This window comes from Orycteropus afer, unplaced genomic scaffold (assembly GCF_000298275.1).
Source record: "Orycteropus afer afer isolate SDZICR_OR568_19922 unplaced genomic scaffold, OryAfe1.0 scaffold00045, whole genome shotgun sequence".
NCBI classification, from domain to species: Eukaryota; Metazoa; Chordata; class Mammalia; order Tubulidentata; family Orycteropodidae; genus Orycteropus; species Orycteropus afer.
In genome coordinates, this window is record NW_006921632.1 from 615,251 (window position 1) to 631,577 (window position 16,327).

Genomic DNA, 16,327 nt, shown 5'->3' on the forward strand with positions numbered 1-16,327 from the left:
TTGCTTATGCACAGGGAGACAGCTCAGGGGGCAGGAGAGTATGGAGGGATGGACACTGGGAAGAGGTAATTATGGGGAAGAAGTGGGAGGGGAGCTGTTGTATTGTGGTAAACTGTGGTCAATGACATGAGACAAAGTATATGTGAACTGCTGTATGGAAAGTAAATTTGCTCTGTGAATCTTCACCCAAATCAAAATAAAAAATAAAAAAAAAGAAAAGTCATCTCTGGGCCACGCTTAAAGAGAAAGTTAATTTCCTGGTCCCTTCTTCCTGGAAGTCTGCTAAATTGAGGCATATGGGAAAGCTTTAGACCTGGACTCTAGTAACTTCCAACCACTGAAAGACACTCTATTAACTACTCCTTTCAGTGAGCATTGGCTTAGAGCAAGTATGAGATGAGAGAGACAAACTTGCCATTCCTCTCATGGTAGTAGCATCTTGAAGCAGGAGTATGTATCTTTATAAAGATAAGGATTTTCCAACAGCATGGTCCTTAAGTACTAGATGAAGTTTGGCTTTTGTTTCATTTAAGAAACAATGATCAGTTCTAATGCTGAGAGGTTTAAGTGATATCCAAGGGTAATTCTGATGTATCAGATTTTTGTTACACACAGAAACTTAGTAACTTAACCCCTGTATTGTTAGTAAGTTAAACTATGCTTAATATTAGCCAAAATTTTACATACTTAATTTCCACTACTTAATTTTTAACTACTTTCTCCAATCTTCTGTTATTGTCCATATTTTTCTAAGTCATATTTTAAAGAGTTATATGTAAGATTTGAGAAAAGATATTCCTAAAATATAATAAACATGAAACCCAATTAATCAAATCAGTTCCATACTGAAAGTCATTCACTAAATTTTAGATAATCTAAATTTTTAGATAAACATTAAGAATGTAGAATTTTGATCAGGATGCTTTTGTGGTAAAGACAAACATATTAATGTTGATAACTTGCAACCCTGATAAAGTGATAAAGTATGGGTGGAAATCTACATGCAAAAAACAGTATTTATTTTGTTGTTGTGTGCCACCCTATATTACCCTGTATTTACTATAGATACCATTTATTTGTAAGAAAGAAGAAATGGAAGTTATCTATTGCTTGTTTCTAGGAGCATGTATTCATAATTCTTGTAGTAACACAAATGTTGCAGTTTTTATTTCAAAAGAGAATAGGGAGAATGTTACTTTTATAAACTGCACTCAAGTGGGCACCTTCACAACCAAGCACCTCATAATTGGGGATGAATGAAATCTAACAAGTTAGAAAAAATCGAATCTCTCAGGAAGAAACAGGAAGATCCTACCAAAGCGTTATAATTACTTTAATTTCATATAATTCCATATCTGATTATAATATAATTTCACACATTTTAAACTTGCTTCCAATGTCATTTAAAAAAAAAAAAAAAAAACTAAATGCCTTTTTTTAAATCTACAAAGATATATGCGGTAAATTAGCAAAGTAATCCCTTCTCTTTTGCTACAGTTTCTAAACAGTAGAGATCACATCTCATCCATCCCTTTTTGAGAAAGACAAAGATTCAAAAACAAAGGTAGGAAAAGAAAGTGATAAATACAAGACAGAGAATTTAAGTCTCTCACTAAAGTATGTAACTACTGAAGGATATACTTCAGAAAGATGAAAGGAAGGAATGAGATGTAAATAGAAACAGTAAAAAATAAATGGGTATTAAGGCTAACTATATGATAATTTTTGGGGGGGTTATGTAAACAAAGTGGCACTACAATGTAAGGTAGAAAGTGGTAGTGATCAACATTAAAGCATTCTATGTTTGGGAGTGGAATTCAGATGCCTACTAACTCCAGATTATGTTTAGATTTCCACTATATGTCTGTTAGTTTATTATTCTACAGTGATTTACACGTTACCATGATGTCCTTGGAAGGAAGATGGGGCAATCTACTTCAGTAGTGACACTGCCTTGGAAACCCATGGAGGGGTGGCTGAGTTCGGTCCAACTCGATGGCACATAACAACAACAACAACAACATGATGTAGGAGCTCTGGTAGCATAGTGCCTAAGGCACTTGACTGCTAACCAGAAGGCTGGCAGTTCAAACCCACTAGCCACTCCTCAGAAGAAAGGTTGGGCAATCCTACTTCCGTAGAGATGCTGCTTCGGAAACCCAAGGAGGGGTCGCTATGAGTCAGGGCCGACAACATGATGCTGGAAGGTACACAAGTGGTGGATAGGTTACAGTGGAACTTCCAAAGTGAAACAGACTAGGAAGAAAGACTGGCCATCTATTTCTAAAAATCAGCCAATGAAAGATCTTTAATCAGAACAGAATGTTGTCTAAAGTGCTGGAAGATGAGCCCCTCCATGGGAAAGCGCTCAAAATACACAGTGGCCGCAACAACGGACTCAAAACATGTCAATGATCGTGAGCACAGGGCAAGACCACAGAACATTCATTATGCTTTACGCAGAGCTGCCATGAGTGGGAGCTAACTCAACGGCAACTAACAGATTTAGATTTAAAAAAAATAAAGAAAAAGTGCCTTAGGATAAAAATATGTATACTTATGGACAAAGACACAGCAAAAGGAAGAACTCATGAAGCAGACATGTTGTTGTTGCTGTTGTTATGTGCCGTCGAGTCGGCCCCGACTCATAGCGACCCCTCCTTGGGTTTCCGAGGCAGTATCACTACGGAAGTAGGATTGCCCAATCTTCCTTACGAGGATATAATAATTATTATTTGTGCATACTTAGTAACGTAACACTAAAACATATAAAGCAAAATTGACAAAATTAATTTTTTTTTACACACATAACAACAACAATCAGAATTGTTACATTAAGTAGTCAAAAAGTTAGAGAAGATCTGACCAACACAATTGTCTGAGTTACTAGTCCTGCTTTAACAGAAATATCACAAGCACACGGCTTTAAAAGAAATTTTTTTCTCACAGTTTAGGAGGCTAGAAGTGCAAATTCAGAGCACCAGCTTGAGGGGAAAGCTTTCTCTCCTGGCTTTGGAGGAAAGTTCCTGTGTTCTCAGCTTCTGCTTCCTGGTTCCTTGGAGATCTCCATGTGTCTTGGCATCTATCTTACCCCATCTCATACTCTGCTCACTTGTTTAATCTCTTTTTATATCTCAAAAGAGATTGCTCAAGACACACCCTACGCTAGTCCTGCCTCATTAACATAGCAAAGACAACCCATTCCCAAATGGGATTGTAAAGCATAGAGGTTAGACTTTCCAACACTTATCTTGGAGGGACATGCTTCAATCCATAATATCCCACCCTTTGATACCCCAAAATTTATGTCCCTGCCACATGCAAAAACATTCACCCCGAAAGTCTTAAATCAACTCTAAATCCAAAATCTCATCTTCTGACCCATCTAAATCAAATATGGGTGAGACTTTAGACATGCTCCTTCTAAAAATTCTGCAAACCTCCAAACTGCTCCAGGGATGATCTTTTTCTTTTCTTGAAGGACAAGAGAGGTAGTTCTTTTGGCTTGTTTCCTGCCTTTAGAAATGCAGAGGGAGACAGTACTCTATTCTTTTGCTCTTTCTCTGTCCCCTTCAATCTAAACTGATGGGTTTTCTGCTGTAGCAGTTTGTTCGATTCACGAGTCACAGACTTAGGCCCTCAAACAATTGTGCCGCCACATCCTGGTGAGCATTCCAGGACATATGTCCTTAGTTAGTACACAGAATTTTCCAAATCTTTAAGTTCTGTTGTCATTTTGTACAGTTGTTTTTAATCCATCTCTTTCCTATTGTATTTTACTGTAAGTGGCAAGGAGAAACCACATGGCTCCTTCAAGATCTTTCTTCAAAATCTCATCAACCAGATATCCAAGCTTATCACTTACAAGTTCTACCTTCTACCAAATATCTGAACATAATTCAGCCAAGTCCTTTGCCACTGCATAAAAAGCATCCCCCTTCCTCCTTTATCCAATCACATGTTCATCATTTTCTTTTCAAGTTCCACCAGAAGCACATTTAACATCCATATGCATTCTCTAAGACAACAGAGACTTTTCCTATAACTCTCCTCACTTCTTTCTTTTTTTTTTTTTTAATTAGGATTTGGGTGAAGATTTACAGAGTAAATTCACTTTTCATACAGCAGTTCACATATACTTTGTCTCATGTCATTGACCAAAATTTACAATGCTCCTCACTTCTTTCTGAGCCCTCACCAGAATTGCCTTTAACGTCCACAATTCTACCAACAGTCTCTTTATGGCAATCCAGGCCTTTACTATTAGACACCTTAAAACTCTTCCGGCCTCTGCCCATTACCCAATTTCAAAACCACTTCCACATTTTAAGTATTTGTTAGTAGCACTCTACTCTTCCAGTACCAAATTCTAAACAATTAATTAGTTTAAGCTAATGGACACAGAACTGGTTCAAAAAAAAAACTCACTAACTCACTGCCATCGAGTTAAATCCAACTCAAAGCGACCCCTCCTTGGGTTTCCGAGGCAGTATTGCTACGGAAATAGATTGCTCAACCTTCCATCGCTAGAGTGGCTGGTGGGTTTGAACCACCAGCCTTCTAGTTAGCAGTCAAATGCCTTAGGCACTATGCCACCAGAGCCGGCTAATCAACAATTAAAGTACAATAGGATAATTACAGAAATTTACCACATACTAGATTATAAAACATGTCTTGACAAATACCGAACACTTGATTTTGTCCAGGCAGGTTTTCTGACCTCAGTGAAATTAAAATCTCTTATATTAAGAAAGAAGACAGAAAATCTAGCACACAACTCAGGAAATGTAAAAAGAGTACAAAAGAATAATCATAATAGGAGTAAAAGGAAGGAAATATTCATCAGAAAATAAAGATATACTAGACTAGATCAACAAAATCAAAACTTTGTTCTTTGAAAAGAGAAAACCTCTTGGAAGACTGATGAAGAAAATAAGAGAAAAGATAAAAGCAAACAATATAAACAAAGCAGAGATTTTTAAAATAAAGAGAATATTGTAACTTAGCCAATAAATTTGAAAACTTTTTCCTCAAAAAATTAAACTTACCAAAACTGGCTTAAGAAGACACAGAAAACTGATTGGACTTGCTGACAGACAAGAGATGCGGAACGAAGGAGGAGGAGGATGACTTTTAAGTCTTTAACTTGTTGGGCCTATGTATGTGAGTTCTATTAAACTGGGGTTGTTGTTATGTACCATCAAGTTGGCCCTGACTCATAGTGACCCCTCCTTGGGTTTCTGAGGCAGTATCACTACGGAAGTAGATTGCTCAACCTTCCTTCCGAGGAGTGGCTGGTGGGTTTGAACCACCAGCCTTCTGGTTAACAGTCAAGTGCCTTAGGCACAACACTACCTAGCAAAGGAGTAGGTTGGATGTTGTTGGGTTTTGTTTTGATTGGGGGAAGGTTGGTGGTGTTAAGATAGATTAAGTCTAGATGTTAAATAGGCAGTTAGATCTAAAGATCTGGATCTCAGGAGAGATGTGAGTTGAAGATACATATTTGGGAGTTACCTGCATTTAAATGCTTATTACAGATGCAGGTGTGGCCAAAATAATCTAGGGATATACAGCACTGGTTCTCAAAGTGTGGTCCTTGGACAAGCAAACTCAGCATCACTTGGGAACTTGACAGAAATGCCAATTCTCAGGCCCCACCTTGGGAGTAAACCCATTTCCCTTGAGTCAATTCCAATTCACAGTGACCCTGTAAGACAGAACAGAACTGCCCAGTAGGGTTTCCAAGGCTGTAATCTTTATGGAAGCAGGCTGTACATCTTTCTCCCATAGAGTAGCTAGTGGGTTTGAATCACCAACCTTTGGTTAGCAGTCAAGCACTTAAGCACTGCTCTACCATGGCTCCTGTTCCCTGGGAGTAGGGTCCAGCAATCTGTGTTAATAATCCCTCCAGGGAGTCTGGCACAGGCTACAATTTGAAAACCACTGATACAACGTGAGATGTCAAGAAGGCTTAGGCCTTGCCTTGCATTTAATGGAGGAGAATGAATGCAAGGATGATCAAGAGCAGCAGCAAAAGAGGAGGAAGAGAATGTGCAGAGGGTTTCAAGAGAAGTGTTTCAAGATGTAGAGTGCTGAATGCTACTGATAGCTCCAGGAGGGACTAGAATGGGTTTAAGAAGTGAGAAGAGGCTGAAAAAAGAGAGATAGCAAGCATAGACAGTCCTTCTGAGCAGGCTGATTACAAAGGGGAAATAGAGATGGAAGTGGCTAACAAGTCAAGGGAGGATTTTCAGTTTTTAAATAGGGCAGTAGTGAGAACAGCAAATTGCTGAGGGGAGGGATCTGGTGGAGAAGGAGTGAGTGATACCAGACTATGTGGCGTAGCAAGGGGGCCATGGAGCCGTCCGCTTCATCAGGAGGAGCAATTTATTACTGACAGCGTTTAGAATTGCTATACATAGTGCTAATAAAAAGCAGACCAGCTTTTAGTTGGTTTTATTACTATTATTTTAATATTTTCTACAGACCCTGTACCCCTTATTGCTTGCCCCTGAGGTAGACTGTTCCCATTGCCCTTTCCTAGGTGCACTAGATGATACAGTGTAAAATTTCTGAAAAGAGAGAAGGGAATGGGCCTGAAGCACAAGGACTGTCCCTGGATAGGACAGACAGTACACCTTTTTAACTAGAAGGAAGGGGATACACATGATGGGCACAGATGCTGCAAATCTGACATCCGGCTGAAGGAACTGTCTTCTAATGGCAGCTCTTCTCTATTTCCCTATGAGACAGATCACCTGCAAGATCACCCTTACTGTGAGATGGATATATCACATTCTCTAGGCCTATTTCAATTACATGACTGGTTCGTCAAATCCATATTCATTAGGCAACTTTCTACTTACGATTTGGTTCCCCATGTAGGCCTGCTCAAGGACAAGAATGCACTGACCATGCACACTTGAGTACATCTCACTGACTTCTCAGAGTAAATTGGTAATTGGTTTTTGAACATGATTGAATTTCTATGTAGAATGACAACAGATAGCAGAGCACGGTCTTTTATAAAGTTAGATTTCTTATGGAGCTATTCTCTCAGGATCTGCTCACTTCTGCACACAGTGACTAAAGTAATCTCTGGGCCTTCAGAGGCCAGATCCATAATTAAGCAGCCAATCAGGGGGCCCCCAACTCTAATGCCTTGCTCAGCAAAAGCTGGCTTTTCCTTAGCTGCCACTGGCACAATTTCCATCTCTTTCTCATTTCTACATCCATCTCTTCATTAAGATATTTAAATTGGCTGTCACTGTACTGACCTACTGGCTTTTAAATGGAGGGATTTCCAAGGATAATAATTCAGGAAACAAAAACCTCAGTGAAATATATCAGTTTATCACAATTATTCATTCATTTATCCCATTATTCATTCAGCAAATATTTACAGACTATCTACCATGTACAAAGCCTCACATTAGAACAGTGAGGAATACAAAGTCCTTATGCTATTGATAATCCAGCAATAAAAGCAGTTAGCTCCACAAAGGACAGGCTTATGGAAACAGATTTTGACTGCAGGGGAGAGATCAGAAATAGGGAAAAAATTCCTTATAGTAAAGGTGATGAATGGAAAAACAGGCCATCATAGGAAATTCTGGAATCTGAATAATTTTAAAAATATGATGAGATAGAGATAGTTGTGCCCAGAGGCAAAGGATACAGCAGCCTCTTTGGAATCGAGCACCAAGTGATGGAGGGCTGTCTAATACGTAAAGAACATGCCAGTCTCCTTAGAGAAGTAAGCCAGGCTGTGAATTAATTAAAAAGTTTATTTCGGGTTCTTACACCCTAAATCCTCCAGTACTTCAATCTGTGGGCTGCCTTGCAATACTGACTCTGTCCTCCTTTCTCATCATCACCCTTCTGGCACCTCTCCATCACAGTCCATGCTCAGGCATCAACAAGCTGCAGAGTTTCCACGGCCTGGCATTTTCTGCCACTGAATCATCTCAGTTACGCACAGGATCATTCACACACTATCACCCAAGCCCTGCATAACTGATTTGATGACCTTGGGCATTTTAAAAGTGCCTATCGGCAACTAACGACAACAGCAGCACCACACAGCAGATGTGCAACTAGGATTCGTTTCCTCCTTTCTTTCCTTCCGTTTTTTCTCTACCTCTGCTGAGGAAGGGAGGAAAAAAAAAACGGGAACAAACAAAAGACAGATCTCTTATAAGACAGCAGCATTTTGGTATTAAAAATACTGAATAAGTTAAAACCATTTCTCATTGCCTACCTTGTGTCTGTGGGATGTAAGGAGACAGGAGTTTTGACCTTTTCTTTTCATATCCCTTCTGTGTGATGTCCCCTAAAATAGCAGGAAACAAAAATAGGCTATGCATTATTCTGACTTTGTAGTCGTCCACTGTAAAAATAAAATTAATTACAGAGTGTTACAGGAATACCACACATAGAATGGGAGAAATGTATGGTTCTTTGCCAAGGATTCTGCTATGTGTGACTTCCCACAGGCTGGGAGCTAACTTCTTGTGGGAAACTGTAGAGCATGTTCCTAAATCAACCAAATCTAGCATAGCAATATACTGCATACCATGACAGGGATTTCCAAGTTCCTAGCTGCCCCTAGTTTCCTTGGCATTTAAGATATCCAAAAAGGGAATGCTGCAAAGCTGGTAGACAGTGATTTTCTCTCCAAAGTTTCAGTCTGACCCAAGTGAGAACAAGTGACTTGCAAGATGCTCAATTAAATGTATGTGTGTGTGTATATATATATATATATACACATACATACACACACACACACACAAGCACACATACACACACAAAAATTATATATATACACACAAATAAAACCAAACCTGTGGCCATCAAGTCAATTCTAACTCATGGCAATCCTAGAACCATATAAAATCAAGTCTAGTTAAGAGGAGAAGTCAACAGGATGGGATATTTAAAAGGTCCTTCTGGACTAATGGACCACTTGAACCTTGACAACCACCTCTAACCTAAGACCAGAAGAACTAGATGATGCCCAGCTACCACTACCAACCACGCTCTGACGAAGACTACAACAGAAGGTCCTGATTATTTCCAAACTCACTGCCATTGAGTTGGATCCGACTCATAGCGACCCCTCCCTTGGGTTTCTGAAGTGATGTCACTATGGAAGGAGATCGCCCAATCATCCTTCCGTGGAGTGGCTGGTGGGTTTAAACCGCCATCATTCTGCTTAGCAGTCAAATGCCTTAGGCACTATGCCACCAGAGCTCCTGGTGTTGGTTAGAATGGGGTTTTAAAAAAAATGTAGAACAAAATTGAAAGCTAAAAATAAAAGACCAGACTTATTGGTCAGAAAAAGCCCAAAGGAACCCTCAAGGACTTCTAACTTAGAAAACCTTCTAACCTGAAACTGCAGACACTCCCAGAGGCCTCCTTCCAACCAAATAACAGGATAATGAAACAAACAACACCCGTGAAGAATGTGCTCCTCAGAACAGTCAACTATACGAGACCAAAAGGGCAACAACACTTGCCTAAAACCAAAGATGGACAAGGAAATTGGACAAATAGAAATGGGGAACACAGGGAGGAAACAGGGAGAGTGCTGACACGTTGCAACCAATGTCATGGAACAATCTGTGTATGTACTACTGATTAGGAAAACTAATTTGCTATGTAAACTTTCACCTAAAGCACAACAGAATGTTAAATAAAATAAAAGGTCTTTCTGCACCCTACCAACTTGGCTGGAAACTGAGGCTGGAATTCCCACATCTTCTCCTCTAGGTTTACTAGTTTGTGTTATCTGTGTGGACTCCCTGCATGGTGAAAGGTTAATGTCATCAGTTGCTAACTGAAAGGTTGGAGGTGTGAGGCCACCAAAGGAAAGAAGATTTACTTCTAAGAAAGCATTCACTGAAAACCGCACGGAGCACAGTTCTATAACTGGTGGTAGGTTATTTGAATACATGTCTGTCTTTTCCAGGTAAAGTAAAAAAGTACCCACAAAGCACACACAAAGTAATACAATAAATACTGTAACTAGAAACTGAGTAATAGGGGAGAAATGTATGGCAAAAGTGGGCACAAATGTTCTAGGTACTAAAGAAAGGGCAGCAAATGGATGGGTAAAGAGCATGGTTAAAAGGAAAAGAAAATGCAGAGGTGCAAGCTCAATCAAGGGAGAAGGATGAATTCAAAACTGGGGAAGTAAATGCATGTGATGAGGTGACACAGTAAAGCACTGTCTTCCAAAATACATATATTTTTTTAATCAGAAAAACTTTATGTAAAATGAAGTCTGATACGTTCCCAAGACATAAAACAGAAAGAAGTCAAAATTCTGTATAATTCAAATTTATAACATTTACTTATTATTAAATCAATTGATGGGGTAAAAAAAGAATATTTTGAAGATCAAAGAAATTTGAAATCAAAGGTGACAAATGCCAGCTGCTGTTGGCCTCAGTATCTGACAGATCATATTTAGGCTAGAGAGGAAGCAGGGCCCAGTGAAGGGTTAAGCAGGGGAGTAACACTCACAGATCTGCCCTGTGGCAAGTCTACTCTTACTGGGAGAATGGTCTGATAGGAACCAAGATCAGAAGCCAGAGAGACTAGTTGTTGCCTCAGTGCTTACTCCAGTCATCTAGGCAAGAGCTGGTGGCTTGGATTAAAGAGAGCGGTTGGTAGAAGAGATAGAAATAGGTGAAGGAATTAAGAGAGGCATTAGGGAGGACAATTGGATAGGATTTGCTGACAGACTGGACGTGGGGTGGAGAAGAAGGTGTCTGGCTTAAGCAACCAAGTAGATAGTTATTATAATATCTGACAGAGAAATAACCAAGAGGTGCATTTTTGGTGGGCACAAAGGACAAGAGTTGAATTTAGGACATGCCTGTGGGACACAGAAGAGGAAGCTTCAATCAGCAGCTGGAGAGATGGATCTAGAACTCAGGATAAAGAAAAGATTTGGAATCATCAGGATATAGTTGAAAAATGAATTGATACAATCTTTTTGGAGTAATCTGGCAATTTCTACCAAAATTTTGCTTATGAAGTTGTACTTCTAAGGATTTATTCTAATAATACACAGGAACACAAAAATCAGTTGTTCGGTCACCTAGTACTGCTCCGGCAAGAATATACCACAAATGGGATGGCCTTAACAAACAGGAGTTTATTCTCTTACAGTTTGGAGGCTTTAAGTCCAAGTTCAAAGTGCCAGGCTCTAGGGGCTGGGTGAAAGCCTCTCAGGCTTGGGCTTTAGCTCTGCCTCCTGCTCCCAGCCCACTGGAGCTAGAGGCTTTTCTTCACTCAGACAGCTGCTGGCTGCTGAGACTGACAAGACCAAGGTTGACAAATAAAAAGGCACAGTCCCGATGTTACCAAACCACACGGCAGGCCATTAATTCAAGTCCATTGAAAGTCCCAAGGTCGGCAGAGCATAGCAGGCTGCTGAATAATGACATGGCTATATGTAAGGTTCAAGTGTGCCATAAGCTAGAGACTATTCCCAAAGCTGTTTATTACATACAGAAAGCAGACTAGATACCCAAAGCAGCTACTCAGCTGCTCCAATAGATTCCACCATGGAGTTAATTACTGGTCTCACCATGGGGAATAACTATATTCAGCTGCCAGCCCCTCAACCAGGCCCAGCCAAGTTGACACACGAACTTAACCACCACATCAGTACTAGGATATTGCCTGCCCCGCTGTTTGTAGTGAAAAAACTATAAGCAATCAAAATATATAAATTATAGACCTCTACATCCGTGGCTCTCAGTCAGGGGCAATTTTGTTCCCCAGGAGAGATTTGATAATGTCTGGAGACATTTTTGGTTGTCACAACTGGAGGAAGGGGTGCTATTAGCCTCTAGGAAGTAGAAGCCAGAGATGCTGCTAAGCATCCTATAATGCACAGAACAGCCCACAACAAAGAATTATCTGGCCCCAAATGTCTACAGTGATGAGGCTGAGAAACTCTGATCTCTATAACAGAATAATATGCAGTTATTCCTAATGTATTGGCACAGGAAGACAGCCAAAACATATCAAGTAAAAAAGGCAAGCTGCAGAACGGTAGACAGTGTATGATCTAAATTTTTTAAAAAAAAAGAAAAGAAATAAATGTTTCTGTATATATAGAAAATAGTCTGGGAGGCTATATATCAAATTTATGTTTAGCATTGGGGGATAAGGTTAAGGGGCATTTTCCCTTTGTTTTAAATACTTTAACAGAGTTTGATTTAAAAAGAAATTCCTGTATGATTTGTATGTTCTCAAAAATAAAGATTATTTTTTCATTAAGAATGAATGGTTTGAGATATCATCTCACTCCTTCAAAAATGGCACTGACTGGCAAGGTTGTGGGGAAATGGGAACCTTTAGCCACTGCTGGTGGAATTATAAAACGGTACAACTACTATGAAAAACAGTATAGCACTTCCTGTAAAAACAAGTAGAAACACTTTATGATGTGGCAATCCCAGTCCTAGGTATACACCCTAGGGATCTAGTGAAACAAACAGACATATGCACACCTATGTTCACTGCAGCACTAATCACCATAGCAAAAAGATGGAAATGACCTAAGTGCCCATCAACGGATGAACGGTGTGGTGGTCAGGCTTATGTGTCAACTTGGTTGGGCCCGGTTCAGAGTGACTGGGCAGCTAGATGTAGTTATTCCCAATGATGAGATTGGTAATCAACTCCACGGTGGAATCTCCTGGAGCAACTGAGTAGCTGCCTTAGGGATGTGGTCTGCTTCCAGTATATAGGGAGAAGTTTTGAGAAAGGTCTCTGCAGCTTTTTGGCATGCTTGGATCCTGCCTTTGGCTGAGTCATCAGTGAGTGGCCTGCCATGTTGTCTGCTGATCGTGGGCCTGTCTCTGGACTTAAACTAGTGGCCTGCCACGTTGTTTGGTAATCTTGTGACTGTGTCATTTTATTTGTTGATCTTGGGTTTGTGAGCCCAGTAGCCAGCAGCTGCTTGTGTTAAGAGGAAACCTCCAGCTTCAGTGGGCTGGAAGCAAGAGACAGAGCTAAAGCTCAATGTCAAGGGGCCTTGACCCAGCCCCTAGAGCTGGCACTCTGAACTCAGACTTCTAGCCTCCTAAACTATAAGAGAATAAACTTCTTTGCGAAAGCCACCCACTTGTGGTATTTTCTGTCAGAGCAGCATGAAGTAACCAAAACAGAAAATGGTACCTAGAGAGTGAGGTGCTGCTCTGACAGATACCTAAAATATGGAAACAGGAGTGGAGTGCACCCTTGACCCAAGATCCCGGTAAAGAGACCTGGCAGTGAGACCAGCATGAGAGATGGCAACAGCAGAGCAGAGAGACCAACATGAGAGATAGCAGCAGCAGAGCCAAGAGACTGGCATGAGGCATGAGACAGCAACAGCCTTACCAGTCTACAGAGCAAGAAAGCTGAGTGCCTTTTGGGTGGGAAGATTCCTGGCAGAGTGGGTTGCCTGTAGAAATTAATTGGTAGAAGCTGAGAGACGAAGGAAACGGGATGCAGAGCTGCCTCAGCCTCAAGGGTTGGACCATGGCCTTTGGGGGTGGAACCACCACAGCCTCCTAGGTTTCAAAGAGCCAGACCATCACTAACTTGGTTCTGGAGTTCGTGGGGCTGCTTGTTCATTTGGGCCATTGAAATGGGGCCATAGCCACTGCCCAAGAGTGATGGGGCAGGGCTGCCATGCCCAAGAGGTAGAGGAACAGGGCCTGCTAACCCAATGGGGTAAAGGTAGCCACCTAATGAAGGAAATCTGTACAGGTGCCACCCAATGAAGATTTGTACAGGTGCCAAGTTGACAAGGGGTGGAATTGTCCATTTATTTGTTGACCTTGGGTTTGTCGGCCTTAGCAGCCAGCGGCTACCTGAGTTAAGAGGAAACCTCCAGCTTCAGCGGGCCAGAAGCAAGAGGCAGAGCTGAAGCTCAAGGTCAAGGGGCCTTTACCCAGCCACTAGAGCTGGCACTTTGAAGCTGGCACTTTGAACTTGGGATTTCTAGCTTCCTAAACTGTAAGAGGGAGCTCTGGTGGCATAGTAACTAAGATATTTGACTGCTAACCAGAAGGCTGGTGGTTCAAACCTATCAGCCACACCTCGAAAGGGAGATAGGGCAATCTACATCCATAGAGATATCGCCTAGGAAACCCAAGGAGGAGTCACTATGAGTCGAATCAACCCAACAGAAGTGAGTGAAACCGTAAGAGAATAAACTCCTATTTATAAAGCCATCCACTTGTGGTATTTTCTGTTAGAGCAGCCTTGGATAACCAAAACAAATGGCTAAACCAAATATAGTATAGACATACAATGGAATACTATAAAGAATAATGAAGAATCTGCAAACCATAACATGGACCAATCTGGAAGACATTATGCTGAATGAAATGAGTCAACCACAAAAGGGCAGATATTGTATGATCCCTCTTTTATAAAAGGACAAAAATAAGTATACAGATAGAAACCAACATTCTTTGGTGGTTACCTGGGATGGGAGGAAGAGAGAGGGGGAATCACTCTCTACACAGTAGACACCAGTTATGCTTGATGATGGGAAGGAAAGGCTGTATCAAATGTATGTGAAGCATATACAACTTGACCAAGGTAAATGATGACACTAAGAGGTACACAAGAATAAGAGACGTTATTGGTAAATGCTTTAACATATTACATTTTGCAGCAACAGCAATAACAACCAAAAAGTATGTGTGTGGTTACATAGGCAAATATGCATGCATACATGAGTACAGAAGGTATATGTATCATGTACAGATATACCTGTAGGCCTGTGTATACACGTTTAGTGTGCATTGCATATACATTCATATATACACCTACTCCTCCTCACCAGCTATCTCATTACCTAACATTTCAAATTTATGACCACAGTAAAAAATCTACTATCTGACTATTCTGTGCATTAACAATGTATGTCTAGTGTGAACACCAAGACGTGAGGCAAGAGTAACACTGGCTGTGATAGTTAAGGTCATGTGTCAACTTGGCTAGACCATGATTCTCAATGGTTTGGCAGTTGTATAATAATCTAATCATCCTACATTTGTGATCTGATGTGGTCATCCTCCATTTCTGCAGAACAACATGGTCTTTGGAACCTAATCATATCGATAAATGAGTAGTGAGTGTATAACAAAGCTCACAGGGGGCACAGTTAAAGATACTTCCTAGACATGATTAAACAAATTCTTATTTTTCTAAAAAAAAGCCAGACTTGCTAGACTGGTAGAAACTACTGAAACCCCTCAGGCTATCACCCTGAGATATACTTTAAACTTTGTACTGAAACCACTCCTGGAGGTCATCACCTTTCAGCTAAATAACAGATTGGCTCATTAAAAAAACAACATCATCCAAGAATACTGTTTCTCTAATTAAAAAAAAAAAAAAAGATCTATATGACACCAAATGGTCAACATCTACTCTAAAGCTAAGATAAAAGGGGAGTGGAAGCTAAATTAATGGAAACAGAACAACCTGAAGGGGAATGATGGCACACTGAGAAAAATGTAACCAATGTCATTAAACAAGATGTACAGAAATTCTTAAACGGGAACCCAATTTGCTGTGTAAACTTTCACCAAGCACACAAAATAGAATGAATGGTTCTTGGATATACATAATCTAACATGATAAGATGGTCACAATACATGACAGTAAAAACAAACAGAAAAAAGATACTAAATAGTTTCCACAGTATGATTAAAATTTTTAGAGTAATAATATTTTTACACACACATATGTATTGTTGTTGTTGTTGTTGTTGTTATGTGTTGTCAAGTCGGACCCGACTCATAGCGACCCCTCCTTGGGTTTCTGAGGCAGTATCACTACGCAAGTAGATTGTCCCATCTTCCTTCCAAGGAGTGGCTGGTGGGTTTGAACCTCCAGCCTTCTGGTTAGCAGTCAAGTGCCTTAGGCACTACATGTATGCATAGAAAAATCTAGATGTTTATCTATCAAAATATTAGCAGTGGTTAGCTAAGGTTGGGAGTTCTGGTAGCGTAGTACCTAAGGCATCTGACTGCTAACCAGAAGGCTAGCGGTTCAAACCCAACAGCCACTCCTAGGAAGGAAGACTGGGCAATCTATTTCCGTAGAGATACCACCTTGGAAACTCAAGGAAGGGTCGCTATGAGTCAGCAATGAGTTTGGTTTGGTTTGGTAGTTACAGTTTGCAAGATTATAGATTGGTTCCAGTTATTATTTGTTTTTTGCTTGCTTGTATTTTCTACAATGAACGTAAATCACTTTAAGGCTTTAAATTTAAATACTGTTGTTGTTGTTATGTGCCGTC

At 40.3% G+C, this 16,327-nt stretch overlaps 1 protein-coding gene across 1 annotated transcript in view; it reads right to left on the reverse strand.

The window, feature by feature from the left end:
• The window catches only part of DIP2B (disco interacting protein 2 homolog B), a 303,697-nt gene that overhangs the window by 161,921 nt on the left and 125,449 nt on the right, over positions 1–16,327 (reverse strand). Inside the window, exon 2 of the mRNA XM_007937807.2 lies at positions 8,261–8,332. Coding sequence (XP_007935998.1) covers positions 8,261–8,332 — 72 coding nt within the window. The remainder of the gene's footprint in view (positions 1–8,260; positions 8,333–16,327) is intronic.